The 19,973-nt window shown below is 47.2% G+C and overlaps 2 protein-coding genes and 1 long non-coding RNA gene across 11 annotated transcripts; 2 read left to right on the forward strand and 1 right to left on the reverse strand.

Annotated features, from left to right (window-relative positions):
* Nucleotides 1-759: 759 nt before the first annotated feature.
* On the forward strand, nucleotides 760-10,583 carry LOC110351288 (uncharacterized). 9 transcript variants are annotated; one of them, XR_005268826.2, is made up of 6 exons: nucleotides 760-3,596; nucleotides 5,407-5,709; nucleotides 5,831-6,014; nucleotides 6,245-7,640; nucleotides 8,094-8,139; nucleotides 10,004-10,583. It is a non-coding gene; the product is annotated as an uncharacterized lncRNA (long non-coding RNA). The 9 variants fall into 9 exon arrangements; XR_011812364.1 differs by having other exon boundaries at nucleotides 6,245-6,395; XR_011812363.1 differs by having other exon boundaries at nucleotides 760-1,832; nucleotides 3,419-3,596; nucleotides 8,094-10,583.
* On the reverse strand, nucleotides 4,039-12,883 carry OGFOD1 (2-oxoglutarate and iron dependent oxygenase domain containing 1). The gene is made up of 13 exons (XM_027466648.3): nucleotides 12,724-12,883; nucleotides 12,489-12,634; nucleotides 11,614-11,660; nucleotides 11,436-11,536; nucleotides 10,665-10,781; nucleotides 10,077-10,168; nucleotides 8,944-9,072; nucleotides 8,481-8,594; nucleotides 7,673-7,752; nucleotides 7,270-7,556; nucleotides 5,823-5,945; nucleotides 4,912-4,970; nucleotides 4,039-4,627 (listed from the first exon to the last, which is right to left on the reverse strand). Exons 1-13 carry the CDS (start codon nucleotides 12,881-12,883, stop codon nucleotides 4,466-4,468), a joined length of 1,617 nt encoding a protein of 538 aa, XP_027322449.2. The 3' UTR covers nucleotides 4,039-4,465.
* Nucleotides 12,884-12,942: 59 nt separating this feature from the next.
* Nucleotides 12,943-19,944, forward strand: NUDT21 (nudix hydrolase 21). The gene is made up of 7 exons (XM_027466649.3): nucleotides 12,943-13,152; nucleotides 15,149-15,349; nucleotides 16,563-16,626; nucleotides 17,332-17,421; nucleotides 18,106-18,181; nucleotides 18,552-18,666; nucleotides 19,660-19,944. Exons 1-7 carry the CDS (start codon nucleotides 13,037-13,039, stop codon nucleotides 19,679-19,681), a joined length of 684 nt encoding a protein of 227 aa, XP_027322450.1. The 5' UTR covers nucleotides 12,943-13,036; the 3' UTR covers nucleotides 19,682-19,944.
* Nucleotides 19,945-19,973: the final 29 nt, after the last annotated feature.

Raw genomic sequence — 19,973 nt, forward strand, 5'->3', positions numbered from 1 at the left:
TGCTCCTGCACCATTCATCATGTCTACCACTGCATGGATCAATCTGCAGCACGGCAGGGAGTAGGCAGTCCATCACATCTGTGAAAGGATGTTCTTGGGTAGCTTCTCAGGGTTGTCAGCAGTACTCGCCTCCTGTAACTGCTCTGTCTATTTGCTAATACCAAATTAAAACCAGCAGCCCACTGTTCGCTACGGGGCAGGCAGCTGAATGGGGAAATTAATTCCTGCAATGTGTTCTAATCTCCAAAACAGCCCCTTGCCAGTGCTTCACCCCTTCAAGATGAAGAATTACACTGCCAAATGCGTGGATCTCTGTCACTTCCAATCTGCAGCAAGAGCTCATTTGAATCCTTTTAAGAACCTGGTTGTTAGTCAAATCCAGCTTCTTGGTGAAAAGGGTGGTGAGCCACCCGTGCTGTTCTAAGCGAGCAAGCTGTAAGACTTGATTATGGAACAGTCTCCTGGCATAAGTCTCGGGCTTTCTGCCACCTGCTGTACTTGTTCCCACTGTTTCCAGCTCTTCTTTTGCTCTTTACATTCAAAATCCTAATGCTTGCTTAGCTGCATTTCTGTAGTCCGTTCAATGATCAGAGAGTGTCTGTGATCAGAAAGCAGCTTTCCCATCCGCCTGACTTCCAGGGCTACACATCAGGCACTTCCAGTCCCGGCTCCGTTCTGCTCTTGGCAGCCTGTGTCACTGTCAGTCCTGCGGTCCCAGTCCAGACCTCTGATACGGCTGATTTCCCCTGGCTAGGTTTCTGACAACAAATTTGTCATTTATTTTCCCGTAAAAACAACTTCTGTCTTTGCCAAAGGTACAATCCACATCCTGTAAGCTGAAGTGATACGAAGCTCGCAGTTGCTTGTTGAAATAAAGCAGCCCTTGGCTGGCACACAGCAGCAAGTTGACATAAGCAGCGTGCGCAGCTGAACCTGCACCAAGAAATGAGTAGCAAACAATCTGTACTGGTAAGATTCGGTCCAGGGCTATTGCGCAGTAATCCTCTTCTCAGGAATGGGAGGGGAATTGTTCACAACAAGTTAAGCCACTGGGCAAGTACAAAGTGAACTCTAAAATCACACTAGTAGCACGGCACGTTAGTTGCTAAAAATTATTGGGAAAGGCTGCTTGGACAGCAGCAGGCCTTGGTACGTGCACTGGGAATTGGGTTCAGGCCATTTTCCTACCCCTCTGGGGCATTTTGGTGCCTGCCTGAAATTGAAACTTGCACCGGGGCTCTGCTGTGCCTGCAGGCAGTGTGCTCATGGGCACATGGCTTTCCCCGTAAGGTCCCTTTGCTGCCTTAGAAATGTGCTGCTGAAATCCTGTGCTGGATCAGTGCCCTCTGAAGAGGGAGCTGTGCAACAGGGATTTCCTGTGTCCTAGTTCAAGTTCTGTTTTGGAGTTTAAGAACAAACAAACAAAAAAATGGAACTGACAGTTGACAATAGGTTACCGGATTTTAGCCACACTTTCTCCAAGTCCCGTGGATTGCTGTTCATCTCGATTAATCCTAATTCACTGAATACCTGATGTCAGAACTTAACTTGCTGTGTGTTTACGAATGCAAAAATCATTCCTTCAGTCTGGTCTACAGCTAAACTGTATTAAATTGCTTCAGTTTTCAGCTCCTTGGCAAACGGGCAACAGCCAGATCCTGAAAAATTTGTCATGAAGCATTTGAATAACTCAGCACTTCAATAACTGAAAGCTGCTGGTACCCTGCATCAAATGCCAGGGTTCTTGGCTGTGGCAGTGCAGTAATCTGGTGGGAAACGTGCATCCTCGTGTAGCTGAGCTGGTCAGCTTCTGCAGGAGGCTGTCTTGCCTGGTATGAAGCTTCTGTTCTCAGCTGCTGCACACTCCGTACCCTGTTGTTCATTTGCTATTCTGTCCTTATCTGTTTTTCTGTATTGTTCTGCTTTCTCTCTTGGTGGGCAGTACGTATTTCATTTATTCCTTAATGCTCAGGGTATGCTGTAAGCAGCTACACATACACATACCAGTAAGAGCATCTCTAGAGAGGGCTGCCATCACAGGCACAGTCTAAATTCGGGTCCCTCCCTCTCCCCATCAAGTAGCTACTGACACCTGGAATTTCACTGGGCTACCTGTACATAACAGGAAGCGTGGGAGAAGAGAGATGTGTTGTTTTTTAGGCCTTTCAATGCTAAGTGCAAATTTGGCTTCTTAGGTTACTTCATCTCAGTCACCTGAGGCAGAAGGGTGTTTCCTTGTACAATCGAAGAGATAACTGGCTCGCTCAAGTAGAGGCTGGTATGCCCTCTAGTGTATTGTTTATTATTAAAAAGCAGTAAGCTTCAAGAAGTACAGCTTCCTCCCAGCCTTTTGGGAGGCTGTTCCAAGACCTACCAAACACACTCTGAGGCTGACAATGCAGTAGAATATGTAATTTCTTTTTGTTAATTAACTTACTCCCAACTTTGCCTAGTTGACTGCACCATGAACAGCTGTGGTATCTGTAACCTTTGTTTGCAACTGCACAAATGTTTTTGATTTTTTTTTCCTTTGAATTCTCCTATTATTTGTCTTTTTCTACTGTAGCAGCTCAGAGTAAGGACTTCTTTCTCCCCATGAATAGCTGTTGCCTAGAAATGTAACAGTGCCTCAGAAATTAACCGGAATTGGTGATTCACAGAGTTCAATGCACATTTCAGTATTTGTTCCTAGCTTCATGCCCTTGTCTTTGTAAGCAGCTTAAACAGTAGCAGAGGGACACTAAAACTGAAAGTGTCTGCAGTGCGCACAGAAGTCAGTTTAGGAAAACAAATCATAGTGTGAACAAGATCGTGTCCAACTCTCTCCTAATCCATTTCAGAATAAAGTCATGCCCGAAGCCCTTGCTGCTTCTGCATTGAGGTTGCGGAGTATTTGTGCCAACACAACTTGCCTTACTTTGAGCTTGCTGATCCTCTGCTGCTAGCTGTGGTCTTACACCACCCCAGGTGTCTGCAGTGAGAATACACCTGGAGCTGGAGATGCAGCAGGCTAAACCAAACTCACCCTCTCCCGACCCAGAAGATTCAGGAGGAAACAAATGTGCACACTTCCCAGCTTGCTGCAGGCCCGTAGCCTACATAGTCTGGCTTGGCTGATCTGCAAGTACACCTGGCTGATCTGAGAGTACACCTGCGTCTCTCCAGTGCAGAAAAGCTTTAGGCAAGCATGTGCATGCCAGGGCCAAGACTACAGCGTGGTGTTCTGCTGCCCAGCTGGCTGGCCTCCCTCAGTGCTCAGCATGCATTCTGCAATAGCACCTCTTAGTGGGCTGACAGCACCCCAGGGGTGACACGTCCAGCACAGCCCTGCTTGCAATTAACATGGCAGGCAGGCTACAATTAGTGAAAGTGCGTACCCAGGGAAGGTATGGCACCAAGACCACAACGTTTCTTACAGCAGTTAGCTGCCTACCACAAGAATTGCATGCCTGCTACCTGGAAAGATCTGAGCACCCTCTCTCCAATGACAGAAGCCACCCTGGAGCCTAGCAGACCCTGAGACAGAACTATCAAAGTGACAAGAGGCTATGCTGTAGGTGATCCTCCTGCTCCCTGGGGACGATGAGCCGAAAGAGGTGAGTTGACACCTTCCTGTTCCCAGCCCAACCTCTCCTGAGACTGGAGCCACAACTCTTTCATACCAGAAGCACAAAGCTGTCCCAGTACATGCTCACAAGTAGAGAAATACATAGGAGCAGGTCTCTCCTCTCACCTACTGCTTGACTTGTAAATTCTTTGGAGCAGGGGCTGCATCTGAGTCTGCCTGCACAGCATTTAGCATAATAAAGTCCAGCTCCCTATTACAGGGCCAAGGCCTTGTCAATGCCAGCGGCTTTAGAGCCTCACTTTCTTCCTTTGCAATTCCCTAAAGCTGTACAGCTGGAAAAACCTCTTACTTCCCAGGGCAGTTCCATTATTTCTGACACTACAAAAGATGAACAGTTAAGCTCCAGAAAATGTCTTGGGTATTTTGTAACAGAACTTGCTCAGCTACAGGTTGAAGCATTCAACTGACACTTTTTTTTTACTTTTTTTTTTAATAAAAGTCATCAGCCTAGTGCCATGCACGGTTGTAATTTTCATCCTGACAGATGAGAGACTCATCCCACCATGCTATTTCCATGAGAGAACAGCTGGAAAGCTGTGATACAGTAGTTATCAGTTGCATGGGAATGCTCCCTTCCACGTACCATTAAAAGCAGTGAAGAGCACGTGTTATAATCAAGTCAGGAGACTGGATTTCCGTGTGTACAGTTAATTAAAAAAGTCACCTGGACCCTCTTTGAAGGGTACAGTTCGTATACAAGGAGATCAAGTTAGCTAAGTCAAACTAAGTTTGTTGATGCTAACCTAACATCAAAGTTTGTCTGGGCTTAGGCAGGCCCCAGCTTGGACAGAAACCTGCCCAAAGCCACTATTTTCAGTGACAAGGGTCACTCAACCATCACTCATAATAGACAAATGAAAAATCCCAAAATCCTTTTCTGTTTGGATGCTTTTTCAGGCGTGCCAAGCTGCGGTGATTGATGTATTTCACAAACTTCATAGTTTCTTTGTCTCTATATACCAGGGCCAAGCAGTTGTCCTCTGGGTTCACTGTCAAGAGCTAGAAGGCACAAGAGTAAGGGAAAAAATTAGTTTCAAAAAATTGCTTTGCCAGAGTCTTAAGGTTTATAGCGAACCTAAGGTTTATAGTTCAGCCTCTCAAAGCTGAACCCAGAGCTACACCCATGAGCTGTAATTCAGGCAGGAAGCTCGAGAGTAGACATGAAACTCCCATGTGATACCAAGCACCCCCAACATTATATTATCATTACAACAAAGTGTAATTGTGCCCCTCAACTCTAAACATTTTTCATCTACTTTGCAACTAGTAACTGAGCTCCTTACCTCTTCATCTTCACCTTTAGCAATGTAGGAAGTAAAGCCACCATATTCTGGATCCCAGTCTGAAAACAGAACAGAAAGATTCTGAAAGAGTTGAACACCGTCCAGGCTCCACGCAGCGTTCTTGGAGATGCAGTTTTCTTACCCCACTCAGCACAGTGACTAGATCCAGGATTATCCCTGATTTACCTCCTGACAGGCTATTTTTTCCCCTTTACATTCAGAAATGACTTGAAGCAACCATGCAAAATTTGCCTTTTAGCACAGGCAGGCCATTTAAGGTTGTTTGGCTCTCTGCACCCCACGTGCAGAACAGTTTTGCCTTAGCAGATATGCAAAAGGATTTCAATTCAAGCATGTGCCAGGTGGCTTCAGCCACGCATTCTGGGCTTATCTTGTCAAAAATGCTTATGTTTATATTTTTGTTTTCACCGTCATCCAACTAGCAATCAATCTAAAATGCCTCAACATGCCTAAAGAAACTTTAAAAACCCCTAGGCTTTGTGAATTGGAGACACTGGTGGTTTTGATGAGCAAAAAAAGCCAAAAGGAACACTTTCAGCAGGCATTCTGGCTACCTGGACCTCCCCCAGTGAGAGGAAAGCCCCCAAGGTCCCGTCCTTTCCCTCTGCCCCAGCGAGCCCCCCAGGCGCCACCTCCCGGCTGGAAGAGGAGAGGTCATGGGGAAGCAGAGTCAAAGCTGATCCCATGGCCACACTTCCAAATCTCTGCGTAAGGACCACTGAAACCAGTGCTTATGCAAAAGAAACTTTGAGGATAAAATCTACAAAGTCCCTTCAGGTAAGAAAAGCATGGAAATTTCTGCTGCTGTAGTAATGCTCAGAATTCAAAGTCTTCCCTTTAGGCAAACCTTGTCAAGGAGAATGAGTTACTTTTCTCTTTTGTCTGCTTACCTTCACAGCCACAGAAGAAGAGTAGGTCAAGAGCAAATTCAGTTGCTTGAGCATCATGGACTAGAGTGTAGTGCCCGTTGGTCCAGCGTCGCAGCTCCCCGGCGCACACAGGGGTACTTGAGCCTACGGGAGGGAACAAATGCCAGGGAAAACAATGAAGTTGACCAGTAGTTCACTCCTGCTAAGCTCTAGGTATGTGGGGAGCAAACCCCTGCACTCTTCACACTGCTGTGAAGCCCTCTTTGCTGGCCCTGGCAAAACACAAAGGGAAGAAAAAGTAAAACATCCCATGTTAACTTCTTTTTCAGAGGTGACTCCTGGTTATGCCCTTTGTACAATGTGGGGGATGACAAGATTTGCTCTCTGACAGGTCCAAGAGGCGACGTGGTTTGGTTTAACCAGTTCTTCCTTGTGTTTTGTAGTTGTCCCCCCGCACCACCCCAGATTTACAGTACAGCTCTGAACTTCAAAAGCCAGCAACAACCTGTCTGCTCTGCAAGTACACTGCGAAACCAGCCGGTGCTTCAGGGAAGATAGTGCTCTGAACTCACTCTTCATATGAATCCCAGGCAGGTACATCAGAATTTGGGAAAGCCTTTCTTTTCTCATGGCCCCAGCTCAGTTTTCAATCCATGCAGCCTCAAACTATGCCTTCCTCCTACACAAGTTCAAAATCACACAGCAGGAGCATTGTAGATAGAAAAAGCAAATGTCTAGCTGTGGAAATCAGAAAAAAAAACAACAAAGCTTTTGTACCACTGAAGTGTTTGGGTGGGATTTTCAGTAGGACTCGGTTTTTTATTTCTTTTTCTTCCAATGTCTATAAAACATTTTAAAAAAATCTACCCTTAAACTTCAAAGCTACTGCCTTAAACAGCACCGGTCCATGATTCCAAAATTAATATTATTGTTTATATACGATATCTTATTGCTGGCAATTAATTGGTTGTTTAGGCTGGCAGCATTTTCTAAAAGGTTAAATCTTAATTTTTAGGTATTAGTTTTCTAAATCCAAAATTACCTTTACTTCTAATCTCTTCACTTCCTTCTATTTGATTTGGTCTCTCATATAAAAATCTATTTTATATGAAACAGGAACATGTGGATGTAGAAACCATGTAACTATTGGCAAAGGATTATCGGGCAATCAACACCCTTCCCTCCTCACCCATCCTTTAACTCCTGCAGAAGTCTTGTCCTATAGACTTGGGGCTGACAATGTCTGTTCAAAATGCTGCTCCAATGCATTATTTTAGTCCAAATTCTTCTGCAATGGTCGCTTTTTTTTTGGATACCCCATCTGACATGCTCCAAATCCCATGTTTGTGCCCTGCGCTTGCTGTAGGTGAAATTCTACTTCCATGAGAATCTCTAGGAATTCTGCTACCAAAACCCTTGAAGTCAGGATTCTGCTCTAGTCCTTTCATGCTGCTGCTGCTCCACTTACCATTCTGTGTCTCGCTGTCTTGTGCTTCGGGGATGTCGTCAGGCTGATGGGCACTGCCATCAGCGTGTTGCTCAGTCCCATCCTGCCTGGGTTTGGGACTGCTGTGCCCAGCACTGTCTGCTGCTCTTCCTTCCCCAGCATCTTCATCCTCATCGGAAGGCGCCAAGAAGTGCAGCTTCAGGCCAGTGAAGTTGGAAAGCAGTAAAAACAAAGCCTCTGAGCGTAAGAACTGCAGGAAGTTCTTCAGGATATCAGGGAGGCTGTCCTCCTCTGCTGCCTCGTAGAGTCTGAAAGATAGCAGAGGTATCAGCAGTGGGGAACCGATGGCCACGTTGGTCAGTGCAGCCTCACGGCAGCTCCTGCTTGGCATGGTCAGTAGAAGCAGGATGCTGTTATTTCCTACCTTTTGTTGGGAGGCCCCCGGGTATTCCACTGGATGTCTTTGTTCTCCAAAGCTTCACACAGTAGTTGAAATTTCTCTTTCTACAAGAGAAAGATAGTGCAAAAACTTGAATGTTTACCCTCCAGGTCTCTCTTGGTGTATTACAAGCAGCCATCCTGCACTCATACATAAGGCACTTTAACTTTTTCTCTAACTTGTCTATGGCTCCTAAGGACTGCTGAGCTGAAGGGCACAGGCTGGGCAGGCACAGTGAATTTTCAATGCCAGTGACTAATAGATAAGACATTACTTGATTTTCTTCTGGGTGAAAACGTAATTTCACTGAGATATGGATGCTCAGTAAAGCAGGGGTAAGTCAGCCTTGAGAAGCAAAGCCTTTCAAGAAAGACAAAACCATTGTGAGTATTTGTTTTACATACAGGTCGAGTTCCCTGAGTGCTCCTTAGCTGCGAGAGCTTGAGGGACAGGTAAGGACACTCCGGTCACCACAGGAAGGATGACGTGTTTCCATCCTTCTGCTTTGCTTCTAGTAGGAAAAAAGAATGGTAAAGCAAAGTTTGTGGGTTTTGATGTGTCCCTACACAGCAGTGTACAGGCAGCGAGCAGGTGATCCAACCACAGAATCACAGAATGGTTGAGGTTGGAAGGGACTTGTTGAGGTCACCTTGTCCAGCCCCCTTCAGGGTGTGAAATTAGGTGTTTTAGTTGCTATACAAGCAAGGCCTTTCCCGGCCTGCGTGATGTGTGGTCACTACTAGCCCCGAGACCCATTCTGGCAGGCCACATCAGATGGAACCATGGGGCTCACCTTAAGAAAATCCTTCAGGAGAATTTCTGATCGCTCCTCAAATTCCTCCTGGATTTGAGCTTGGGAGTCCATGTCCAAATAAACTACATTGATCCACTCGTACAAGATTTCATGCTGGAAGGGAAATGGATTTGAACAGTGTATTTGCAAAAGTAAGAATGATTCCCAATTCCTCTTGGTCACAGAGCTAGATTCCACCCCCAAGACTCCATTTATTTCTTTTTTTTTAATTGCACAAGGAGCATTAGCTGCATTCTCTGTGCTGTTGTTGGCATGCACAATGGACAGAGTAAAAAGAGATATACAAGAGGGAAACTAGCCACAAATGTATGGACAGAAACAAAAAGAATGGGATAAGTTAAAGATTAAAGCATCCCCAAGCACTGGTGTGTCCCAAGCAGGTACTCCAGCTGCCATGAAAGAAATGGAAATGCCGTTAAGCAAATCTAGGCTTGCTACTCACATCGTAAGGGATGTGTGGGCTCCTGGGCAAGGGAGCTTCAATGTAGGGTGCAGGTCTGTCTATTGGTGGGCCGTGAAACCAGCCGCTCACTGACAGGCGGCACTTCTCCTCCGACAGGATCTCTGACACCTGTAACAACGTTGAGCAGCACGTTACTGTTTAGACCATGTAACAGGCTACCTAGACTCATCATAACATGCAGACTTGACTCCAGAGAGCCTACTAGATGCAGACAGGAGTCAGACAAGGGCTAGAGCAAACTGGGTTATTCCCTGTTCACACAGAGAGGGCGAAAGGAAACTCTGATGTTCAAATCCATTGTAGATTTCCAAAATCCGATCCTGAGCTTTCACTTTAAGCACCCAGCAGAACCCACTCCCCCTCTCTGATAGCTTGCGCAAAAGTTGAGTCACTTCATTATTAAAAGTAACGTCAGTTTTCTACCACTTGTCCTGTTGAAGAACCAGCCAGCACAGGCTGCAAAACTCAGCTGCCACAGGTTAATCTGGATACTCAGAATACAGATGAGCATGTGGGCCACAGCAGGCTATGCTGGTCTCACTTTTGTCTTTTACTTTTTAAAAAGTGCCGTAAAACAAGCCATCATGAAGGGCACTTGCCTGATGCCTTTGGCTCTGGATTAAACCTTTCAGACTAAGAGCTAGTCTTTTATCCTGGCATTTAAACTGGTCTGTGGAAACCCTTGTTTTTCACAGCGATAGCCACCATTAAACATTGATTTAATGAAATTGTGCACAGACATGAATTGGGCTAAACTGAACAGCTGCAGATTCGAGAGTGATGAACTGTAATAGCAGTGTGAAGAGAAAGCCATCCCCTTACGACTGATTGCTAGCCACCAACTGTCATGAATTTCTAAATAGCACATGAAGACTTTGGAATTTCTTCCCCAAGATGATGAAGCTAGACGGATGGTTTAAAGCTGGCTTTGTCAGTTCCTTCCTCCTCAAAGTCACTAGCCTTTAAAATACAGCACTTTGCATAAGTATCTGTCCTGACTGCGTACATTTCTCCCTTTTCCTTCTCCCCAACCCACCAGGACTGTTATTACACACGGAATGAATAACCACAACAGTGAGAAAAATCAAAATGAATAAAAGGCAGCTCCTTGCCTGGTGGAAAGAGACTGGAGACACTTCAAAGAAAACCAGCGTGTTCCACGAAGGCATTAATGACTTGATGATTTTCTGCGGCTGAAAGTGTTCTGAGGAGGAAGAAAGCATACTCTGATTAAGATAAGAACTGGTGCTTGCGAGGAACTGACATTTCTCTCTGCCTACATGATATTGTGACAGGTGAGACACCTGGGTGTAAGGTATGGAGCTCAGAGCAAGAGCCTGATGAGCAATCAGTGAACTTTTATTGCTGGAAAGGAAAGTTATCTTCGTCACATTAAAGTTCCAAGCACAGTTACCGGCTTCACTTCTATCCTGCCTCCATTCTTGGCTCCTTCAAAGAAGCGGGGAAAAAAAGGATTCCCCTCTTCATTGGCCTCTTTTTCCTCTGCTGTCACCCACCAGCCGTGTCTGCAAAGACTACTACAGCCCCTCTCCAAGGTGCAAATTTTATCCATATGTCAGCTTTTCTGAATTAAGAATAAATTATTTATCTTCCTTGTAGTGCTTGAGGGCAGAGTTGCTGCAAGGGCCACATAAGCTTCATCTTTTCCAGTCCCCTGAGGCTGAGCTCCAAGCCCTTACCATCTGTGCTGAACAGGTCCAGCGTCCCCCCGTCGCTCTTCTCCCAGGGTGGCACGAGGTACAGGATGAAAGCAATCCTCCGACCCTCCAGCTCATCATCGTGGCACAGTAAGACATCTGCAATTACACACATTTTGCTGCAGTAGAACCTATTATACGTACAATTAATTTCAGTGGTTCCTTCTCAGCTTTGTCCCCACACAGATACAAGAATAAACATGCCCTGCCCAAGAACTGTAGTGTCACCTGTCAGCATCACCAGCACAGTAAGAGTAACGCTGTGGGGTTTTGGTGTAAGTGATGGATTAGCCCACTCTGACGACGCACACGGTTACAATTCTTGTCACCCACCCTCTGCAGCTATTGCTGGGTACAGTGGACAGATTCCTACATTAATCGGTGATTCAAGGTCTGATTCTTTAATGCACCACTGCCCTTTGAGGAGGTTTTTTGCTGGAGGGGGGGTAGATCTCTTAAGAAGAGGACAATGGTTGGTTGTGCAGAAAACCTTTGAGTTAAGAGCAGTACAAATATCCCCAGCCTGAGGTCATTTTTCATGACAAAAAGGCTAGGTGAGGTGACTGCAGCGATAGCTTTTCCGTAATCTGGACCTCACACGTGTTTCTTCTCCCTGAGCGTGACTTTTGCCAGTTTGTTGGACCTTCCTGGCATTATAAGGGGCTAGCATGGGGGTTTGGAGGGTCTTCAGCAGGAACACAGCTCCCTGCACCCCCACAGCAGCGTCAGGGGCAGGGCTGCTGGCAGACTGACCGGTACACTCGTATTTAGCGCAGGAGATGTCGATGGTGGGCTCCAGCTCGATCTGGGTGATGGCAGACAGCCACGCTCGGACTTCTCCGCTCAGCGCTCGCCTGCGGAGCCAAGCACGAGGTGTAGGGCAGGCTCGGGGCCAGCCCCGGCTCCTACCCGAGGATCCCCAGGCCTTTACCTCAGCGCGGCGACGTGTGGCTCCGGCCGGGCCCCCAGCTCCTCGGACTGTGGCACCCCAAGGACGGGCAGGAGGGAAGCAGTTAGGGCAGCCCTGCTCCCCGACACCCCTGGGGTCCTGCTGGAATCTCCTGGACCCTGCTCCTGGACACCCCTCGGGCCCCAAAACCCCGGTCCCTGCTCCCCAGCCGCCCCAGGCCTTGCTCCTGGAGCCCCTCATCCCCAGACCCCCCGGTCCGTGTCCCCTGCTCCCCAGCCCACTCCCAGACCCCCTCCAACCCACGACCCCTGCTCCACAGACCCCCTCACCCCAGACTCTCCCCCACCGCTCCCTGCTCCCTGGCTCCCACTTCCTGGGCCCCACTAACCCCAGATACCCCCATCCTTTCACCCCAGATGCCCTGATTCCTCGTTCCCTGACCCCAGACACCCCTGATCCCCATCCCCTGACCCCAGACAGCCTCGTTCTCCACTCCCTGACCCCAGATCTCTCCCACTCCCCATCCCTTGACCCCAGAACCCTCCTGTTCCCCACTCCCTAACCCCAGATCTCTCCCACTCCCCATCCCCTGACCCCAAGCCCCCCCCATTCCCCACTCCCTGACCCCAAACACCTCCATTCCCCATCCCCTAACCCCAGATCTCCCCCGATCCCCACTCCCTGACCCCAGACCTCCCCGTTCCCCATTCCCTGACCCCAAACACCCCGGGTCCCCATCCCTATTCCCCAGAACTGCCCGCTCTCCATCCCCTGACCCCAAACACCCCCATTCCCCATCCCCTAACCCCAGACCTCCCCGATCCCCACTCCCTGCCCCCAAACCCCCCCCGTTCCCCATCCCCTGACCCCAAACCCCGCCCCCCCCCCCCCCGCACCTGCCGCACGGAGACGAGGTCGTTGCGGCGCGTTGTGAAGCCGAGGCCCAGCAGCTCATCGCTCAGCTCCGCCGCGAAGGCCGGGCTGCGCAGGAAGCGGGGCAGCACCCCGTGCCGGAACGGCGCCGGCTCCACCGACACCGCCTCTGAGGGGGCACAAACGGCGCTGAGGGGACCGCGGGGGGGGGGGGAACCGGGATTAAAGGGGGTGGGGGGGGCACAACCGGGCTCCTACCGTCCCGCAGCGGCTCCCCGCGGGCCCAAGCCGCCGCCGCCCGCTCCCTCAGCGCCGCATCGCCGAGGGCAGCGCAGAGCTGGGCGCTGGCCGCCCGCCGCCCCCGCTTCTCCTCGCCGCCGCCCCCCGCCGCCGCCGCTCCGCGCCGCTTCGCCCCCATGGCGCCGCCGGGCTGAGGCGGGGACTACAACTCCCAGCGTCCCCCGCGCGCGCGGGAGGACCTCGTCTCTATGGTCGGAAGCGCGGCTCCTGAGGCGGCTTCCGGGTGGTTGATGGCGGACGGCGCTCCCGCCGGCCTGCTGCCCTCGCCGCCATGTCGGTGGTGCCGCCCAACCGCTCGCAGACCGGCTGGCCCCGCGGGGTCAACCAGTTCGGCAATAAGTACATCCAGCAGACCAAGCCGCTCACCCTCGAGAGGACCATCAACCTGTGAGAGCCCCGACAGCGCTCGGCCGGCGTTGGGGGGAGGCTGTGAGGGGCCCTGGGGGGCTGCTGAGGGGCTCTGAGGGGCTTCTGAGAGGTTCTGGGGGTTTCTGAGGGGCTCTGGGTGCAGCAAGGGGGTCTTTCAGGCAGGAGCAGAGGCTCAGGGCAGACCTCATTGCTCTCTGCAACTGCCTGAAGTGAAGCTGTGGGGAGCTGGGGTCGGCCTCTTCTCACAGGTACCCAGTGATGGGAGCAGAGGGAATGGCCTCAATGTGCCCCAGGGGAGGTTCAGGTTGGAAATGAGGAGACATTGCTGCTCAGGAAGGGCGGTCAGGTGTTGGGATGGGTTGCCCAGGGAGGTGGTGGAGTCACTGTGCCTGGGGGTGTTCAGGGAGAGATTGGACGTGGTGCCTGGGGACATGGTTAGTGGGGGACAGCAGTGGTTGGACCAGGTGATCTTAGAGGTCTCTTCCAACCTTTATGCATCTATGGTTCTATGTTTCTAGGGGGTCAGGGAGAGGTGGCACAGAGTGAAGGGTGGCCCCTCTGCCCCTCCTGCAGCTTTCAGGGTGACTCCTGGGAGAGCAGCGGGGCTCTGCTGCCGTTGGGCTCACCCAGCGTGGGCAGCGGCATGTGGTTAGATCTCCCTGCTGCCACTGAGTGAGCCAGGTGTTTTAATTCAACTTCACTTTAGTTGCTACCTGACAAAGTTCATATCTGTGGCAATTAGAGCAATTATTTGTACTTTTATTGCATGAGAAGGCATCTATTTCTGCTGCCTTCTCTGAGTAAACTCTGATGCGTTCTTTGGGGAATACGCCTGTCAAGCTGCAAAGCAGTAAATGTGAACTGCAGTAGTCCATATTCACTGTTAGCCCTTAATCAAACAAATTAGTGTGTATTGCTTGGTACAGCTGGGTTTATTCACAGTTAGAGTCTTATTGCAGAAGTTTAAATGTTAGTTTCAAAGGTTGGGGTATTTTTATGGTGCTTCTGAAGAGAAGAATCAGTAGGAAACTATTACCAACTTTTTGTGTAGAGCACGAGCTAACAGTTGTGAGGTAGGAACTAATGTACCCACACACACGTGGTATAGGGTATTACAGGGAAACACAGCGGGTTATTAGTATGGCTCTCTGGGAATCAAAAAGAAAGGAAATGAATGGAAATGTAGGTGGTTCTAAGTGCAGGGGAGAAGCTTGTTCATGAAGGTATCAGCAGCTAGGAAACGAATTTTGGTTCACTTGTGTGCCTGAGAACGGCTCCAGCAGCTGGAAGTGGCTTGTGATTTCTTTGTTACTTGCATTTAGTTGTACAATAATGCTTTCCTGTTGCCCTCTGTGCCTTCTTGGGCTATTTAATTTCTTAAGTTTTTCTTTCTTCTGATTCTTCTCTCTCTACTTGGTCCCTGTTGCCTATAGAAATCCCTTCAGGGTACTCTGCGTTGTTCCTAGAGGAAGCAGAGGTCCAACACCAAAGCCACCTGCGTGATCTGCTCAAGCTCTTCTTACCCCAGGCCCCCAGCCCTGCCCTTGATGCTCAGCATTCCCCTTCCATGATCCAGGCATCTCATTTTCCCCTTCAAAGCAAAACCTCTTCTAACAGTTCAGTTCTCAGGCTCTTCATCACTCCTGCAGAAACGGGAGCTGTCCCGTGCAGCTTCCATCCTTCCCAGCAGTTCTCTCCCGTCCCTTTCCCATCTCCTCTCAGAGCCTCAGCTGCCTTTGGTCTGCGGTGTGCAGGTCCAAGCGGGCTGCTGGCACGTCTGGAGTTCCCTGCCTGCTTCTGAATCGGCCCCGTAACATCGTGTCCGGTCAGCCTGGCTTCCTGTGCTTGTATCTCCTCGAGCAGATCTTGGTGTCATGTGGGTGCTGCAACTCAGCTTGCCACCTCCCTATGAGAGTGACGGAGTTACCGTTTGCTCAAGCAGGGACTGTTCTGCGTGCTTGTGATTTAAATCCAGCCTTCTTGTCATGCTGTAACCTATTTCTTTTCCTTATAGGTATCCTCTTACCAACTATACCTTTGGTACAAAGGAGCCCCTCTATGAGAAGGACAGCTCAGTGGCAGCTCGTTTTCAACGCATGAGAGAAGAATTTGACAAAATCGGCATGAGGCGGACAGTGGAAGGGGTTCTGATCGTACACGAGCATAGACTGCCCCATGTGCTGTTACTGCAGCTGGGGACGACTTTCTTCAAGCTGTAAGTCTCTGCTTATTGTACCGACCTTCCTAATCAAACCTTAACATCCCAGACCTCTAAATGTGCTTATTAGAAGCTAAAATGTGGCCGGCTCTGTTAGGAGTTCTGAAGGGGATTCATTTGTTGTGAGGACATAATCTGGGAAAAGGTTTTATGGATGAAGAAGTTTTCTTCTGAAATATGTGTGTTTGACTAATGAGCGGGGTCACTTTGGGTTTGGACCAGCTGGAAATCTTAGTTACAGTGCATCAGCAGCCCTGTTTAACGCTCTTATCAGAGACAGCCTTTTGTTCTCACACTGTTAGGAAAGCTGTTATGCTTAAATACCCCTATGGGATGGCTGCAGAAATGGTAAAGTGAAGCTCAGGACATAAACCCTGATAAACACGGAACAGGATCCGTTTACAAAACTGCTGGGTAGGCTGGAGGCAATAAGAAAGGCATTTGAATGTGTGAGGAAAAACGTATCAGTTAGTTTAATAGTTATCGCTACTGGAGTGAAATTTTAGTTTGGATCATACGATTGTGGTGGTGAAGCTTGTTTTCTTGTTTTAAACTGGGTGGACTGGACTTGAGTTATAACCAGTAACACACGCAGTGGATGTTCTTAACGCTTGCGGTGTTTGCTCTCAAGTGAGGGGGAAAAATCTAACTTGGTATCCAGGTGCTTTTTAGACATTTTGATGTGGAATGTGTGTGTGGACTAAGTAGGCTGGACTGACCATTTTTCAGAAAAACTTGTGATGTAAATGTCCTTTTATTCTTTCATTAATCTTGCATTAAATTCAGGGTGGTTCCCCACTTGATTTTTATGCTTCTGTATGCTTCACTAAGGGCTGCTTTTGAGATTAGAACAACTACAGTTGATACTTACAACCTTTTCTTTGATTTCTGATGGTTTTGTATTTCTGTTGAAGTTTTACCTTTTAAATGCTCTGTTCATTAACAAGTGTATTGTCATCCTTTTGTCCCATTGACGTTAAAGTCTTGTGTGCAGTTTTATTTTTCAAAGGGACACGTGGTAGCCCTTTTAGTTTTGGTGAAGGCTATCCTTTTGTCTTAAGCTTTAACAAGGTTAGATGTGGAAGTTCAGGTGCAAGAGCCTTGAGTGAATTCGTAGCTCCCCGCCTGGAAGCATGTCCGAACTTACCTGTGAAAGTCTGTCAATACTGTAACGCGTAAACCTAGCTTTAATCATTGATTATTTTAACAGACCTGGTGGTGAACTCAATCCAGGAGAAGATGAGGTAGAGGGGCTCAAACGCTTAATGACAGAGGTCTGTTTTCTTTCGTTACGTTGCAATTCTGGAATGTTATAGAATGTTGAATTATTCTAGAGTTAGTAGAATAGCCAAAGAATTAAAGTAGTATCCTTATCACTTCTGTTATTCTGATGCCTTTGTGTTTGGTTGTAAAATGTTCTTGGGCAGCTAACAAAGTAAAGCAGTCGGTTCTCGTTCACCTGCATGGTGAGAGGGTGACCGAGCGGTCCAGTGGCAGCCCCCCTACCTACCACTCAAGTCCTGTGCTCGTTTACAGCTTTGCTTTTGGGCTGGCTTCAGGCAAGTGAGTGTGTAGGTGGGCTGTAAACTATGATGCTGAGCACGACTGAGGACTAGTTTTTCAGACAGTTTTCACAACACACCGATTAATAGTTTAAATGCGCTCTGCTGAACCTCAGTTAATACTGTCAGGTAGTACAACGTGGCATTTTGTTCTTCCTGTGGTAGTACAACTGAACGTAGCATGGAATTTGGAATGTTTTCTAAAGTGTCCTTGTCCTGTCAAGAGAGGTTTCTATGATAAAATGTCACTTTACACAAATACTCTTTAAAAATAAATAAATAAATAAATAAATAAGCTGTTCCAGAGTAGTCCTGATCTACATCCCTTATTACAACAAGTCTTTGTGCTTCCAGTGTATGTTTTCTGAAATTTTTGCTTGGGGTATTTAATTTTGACTGTGACTGGGTATTTGATAGATACTGGGCCGTCAGGATGGTGTTCAGCAAGACTGGGTGATCGATGACTGCATTGGCAACTGGTGGAGACCGAACTTCGAACCTCCGCAGGTGAGCACATCTCTCACATCTCTTGGCTTTCATTTTCTTTAATATTGATCATTTTTTCCAAACGTTTTCAACCTGCCAGTTGTGCTTTTAGACTATCTGCTATGTGAGCCGTTTTTTTTTTTTTTTTTTTTTTTTTTTAAATCTATTTCATCTGCTTTCTGTGACTGAGGACAAACTCCAAAGTTTTTCTTCTGGAAACTGCCTCTGCCTCGTCACACCTGTCCTGATGGATGAGAAAGCATGGATGTAATAGTTGCCAGTCCCTTGCTAAGCTAGGCACTCCATTTAAACTCATTTAAGCTATTTTAACCACAATGGAAACTCGTTCACTGGTACATATGGAGCAGATGCCCTGTGAATAAAATGGTCTGACTGCTCCAGTTTTGAATGCTTCAATCCTGAGAGTACTTGCTCAGTTTGCTATTACACATTTCTGTTCTGTTGGGTTGTGTTAGCTGGTAACAAGTGTTGGTACCTCTTGAGATCCTCCGGAGAGTTGTTAAGGCAACAGGATTCCTTCTTGATCCTTTCTCCCAAAAGCTGTTTTCATTATTTGTTGCCATGAAAAAACAACGTAGGATGTGCTGAAAACTCGGACAGTGCTTAATAACTTATACATGAGCATTTAAGAACACACAGTATTTTCAAAGCTCTGTACAACCAAACTTTTTATTTTTCTTCCAGTATCCCTATATCCCAGCTCATATTACAAAACCAAAAGAGCACAAAAAGCTTTTCTTGGTCCAGCTTCAAGAAAAGGGTAAGTGTTTGCTACAGAATATCGTATTTATAAAACTCTAAATGCTTGCACTTCATGCAAGGAAATGTGGTAGCAAGTTAATTTTCATATGCTTGCAGTTGTTTATAGTTAAACATTAAAAAATAAATAAATTCTGGTATCAGTTTTGAAGCTAGGTGATCCTTTGAACACAAGGTCCTAGCAAATTCCCATTCTTGCTCCCACATCATGTGTACAACTCTGTATTTAACTGTGAAGGGAATAAACCTGCTCTAGTACTACAGTGCTGTATGTAGCAATCTTGCTTAGAGATTGGGGGGGTGATACCTTGTCTGAATGCTTGGTGGATGTTTTTTTTGTTTAATATTAATCAACTCACCTTTATTTGTAGCTTTGTTTGCAGTCCCCAAAAATTACAAACTGGTCGCTGCACCGTTGTTTGAGCTCTATGACAACGCACCGGGATACGGACCTATTATTTCCAGCCTTCCTCAACTTTTGAGCAGGTATATAATGTTCATATGTGAGGTAGTTTTGGGGAACTTTGACACCAAAGCAAGGCTAGGCACTACAGAAGCAAATTATGAAAAGGTTGCAGCTACACCAAAGAGCTTAGAGTCTGTCTCGTACAAGTTGTGGTGGATGCATAATATCAGGTGAAGAGCTGAGGGGCACTAGGGCGTATTAGATGGTGTAGACACTTCAGAGGCAATGGTTGCATCTTGCCAGCACCAAAATCCCATTTGGAAATTTTAGCAGAGGAAAACCTGAAAGATAGCCGGGGCAAAGCTGTGCATGCACTAAGTACCAGCTTCTTACAAGTGTTTGGGACAGTGTGAGAGGAAAAGCCAAGATGCTTATTTGAAGCACTGAGTTATGTGCTGTGTGTTTTCCTCCGTCTAGTCCCAATTTTGGTACTTGTTGCTCAGGGCCTTTCCCCCTCCCTGCTCTGTCTAAAGTACCAGGGAAGCACAGGCTATTACGCAGCCAAGCTCCAGTTTGGCACCAGAGCAATGGCTGCATCCCAACAAAGGACATCAGGAAGCTGAGATGGAGGCTTCCTTTCACTTTGTGAGTGTGTGCACAGTGCTCTTCTGTCTGCTGGGAAATGTAGTTGACAAGAATTAGCTCTTCTGCTGAGTCTGTCTGCTACCTTTCAAGTGTGTAAAGCTGGCTCTGATGACAGAAATGCTTTGAAAGAGTTGCTGATGGGTTACGTAACTCTCACTGGTACTTTCATATCTGTGAAGCTCTCTTAAGAGATAATTATTTTTTTTGCAGCCTTTAAGAGACTGATGTGCAATGCTAGCACAGCATTGGCTGTTAAAAATAATGCTTCTTGCTATGCTAAAGTTGTCTTATGGAAAAAAAATCACTTTTCCTCTGTCAGATGGAGTCTTATCAAGAGCAAAACCAAAACATTTGCTTATTCATTCCAAAATGTCAGTTAAATAAAAACAACAAAAGTCTCTCACGTGGTATAACCCTTTTAATTTTAGGTTCAACTTTATCTACAACTGAGCTCCCATATACCCGAAGAGTGACAGAAGAAGCCGTCTCTGTGAGCACAGCTTTAAAATGTAGAAAAAAGAATGTGTGTGACAAGGATTTTTTTTATGTTGTTCTTTACCTGAAGTCCACTGAACTTTCTATTGTATGAATAGAGAAGTGAATCTCAACTGTTTAAGTAGTGGGATGGCAATGTGATAGATATCAGTGTTTTAATCACTTTTCATTGTAATACTCACCTTTTTTTTGTACAACATTAAACAAAATGGGTCTGATTCTGTTTGTCTTCCAGTGTGTTTTTTTT

The sequence above is a fragment of the Anas platyrhynchos genome, chromosome 12, assembly GCF_047663525.1.
Source record: "Anas platyrhynchos isolate ZD024472 breed Pekin duck chromosome 12, IASCAAS_PekinDuck_T2T, whole genome shotgun sequence".
Classification (NCBI taxonomy): domain Eukaryota; kingdom Metazoa; phylum Chordata; class Aves; order Anseriformes; family Anatidae; genus Anas; species Anas platyrhynchos.

Excerpts from the sequence above, each read along its gene's own strand:
- OGFOD1 (XM_027466648.3), bottom strand. The coding sequence starts at position 12,883 with ATGGGGGCGAAGCGGCGCGGAGCGGCGGCGGCGGGGGGCGGCGGCGAG. Across the intron at positions 11,661-12,488 it reads ACCTCGTCTCCGTGCGGCAG|TCCGAGGAGCTGGGGGCCCG; the intron begins GTGCGGGGGGGG and ends GGGGTGCCACAG. Across the intron at positions 4,628-4,911 it reads CTAAAGGTGAAGATGAAGAG|CTCTTGACAGTGAACCCAGA; the intron begins GTAAGGAGCTCA and ends TGTGCCTTCTAG.
- NUDT21 (XM_027466649.3), top strand. The coding sequence starts at position 13,037 with ATGTCGGTGGTGCCGCCCAACCGCTCGCAGACCGGCTGGCCCCGCGGG. Across the intron at positions 13,153-15,148 it reads CTCGAGAGGACCATCAACCT|GTATCCTCTTACCAACTATA; the intron begins GTGAGAGCCCCG and ends TTTTCCTTATAG. Across the intron at positions 17,422-18,105 it reads CGAACTTCGAACCTCCGCAG|TATCCCTATATCCCAGCTCA; the intron begins GTGAGCACATCT and ends TTTTTCTTCCAG.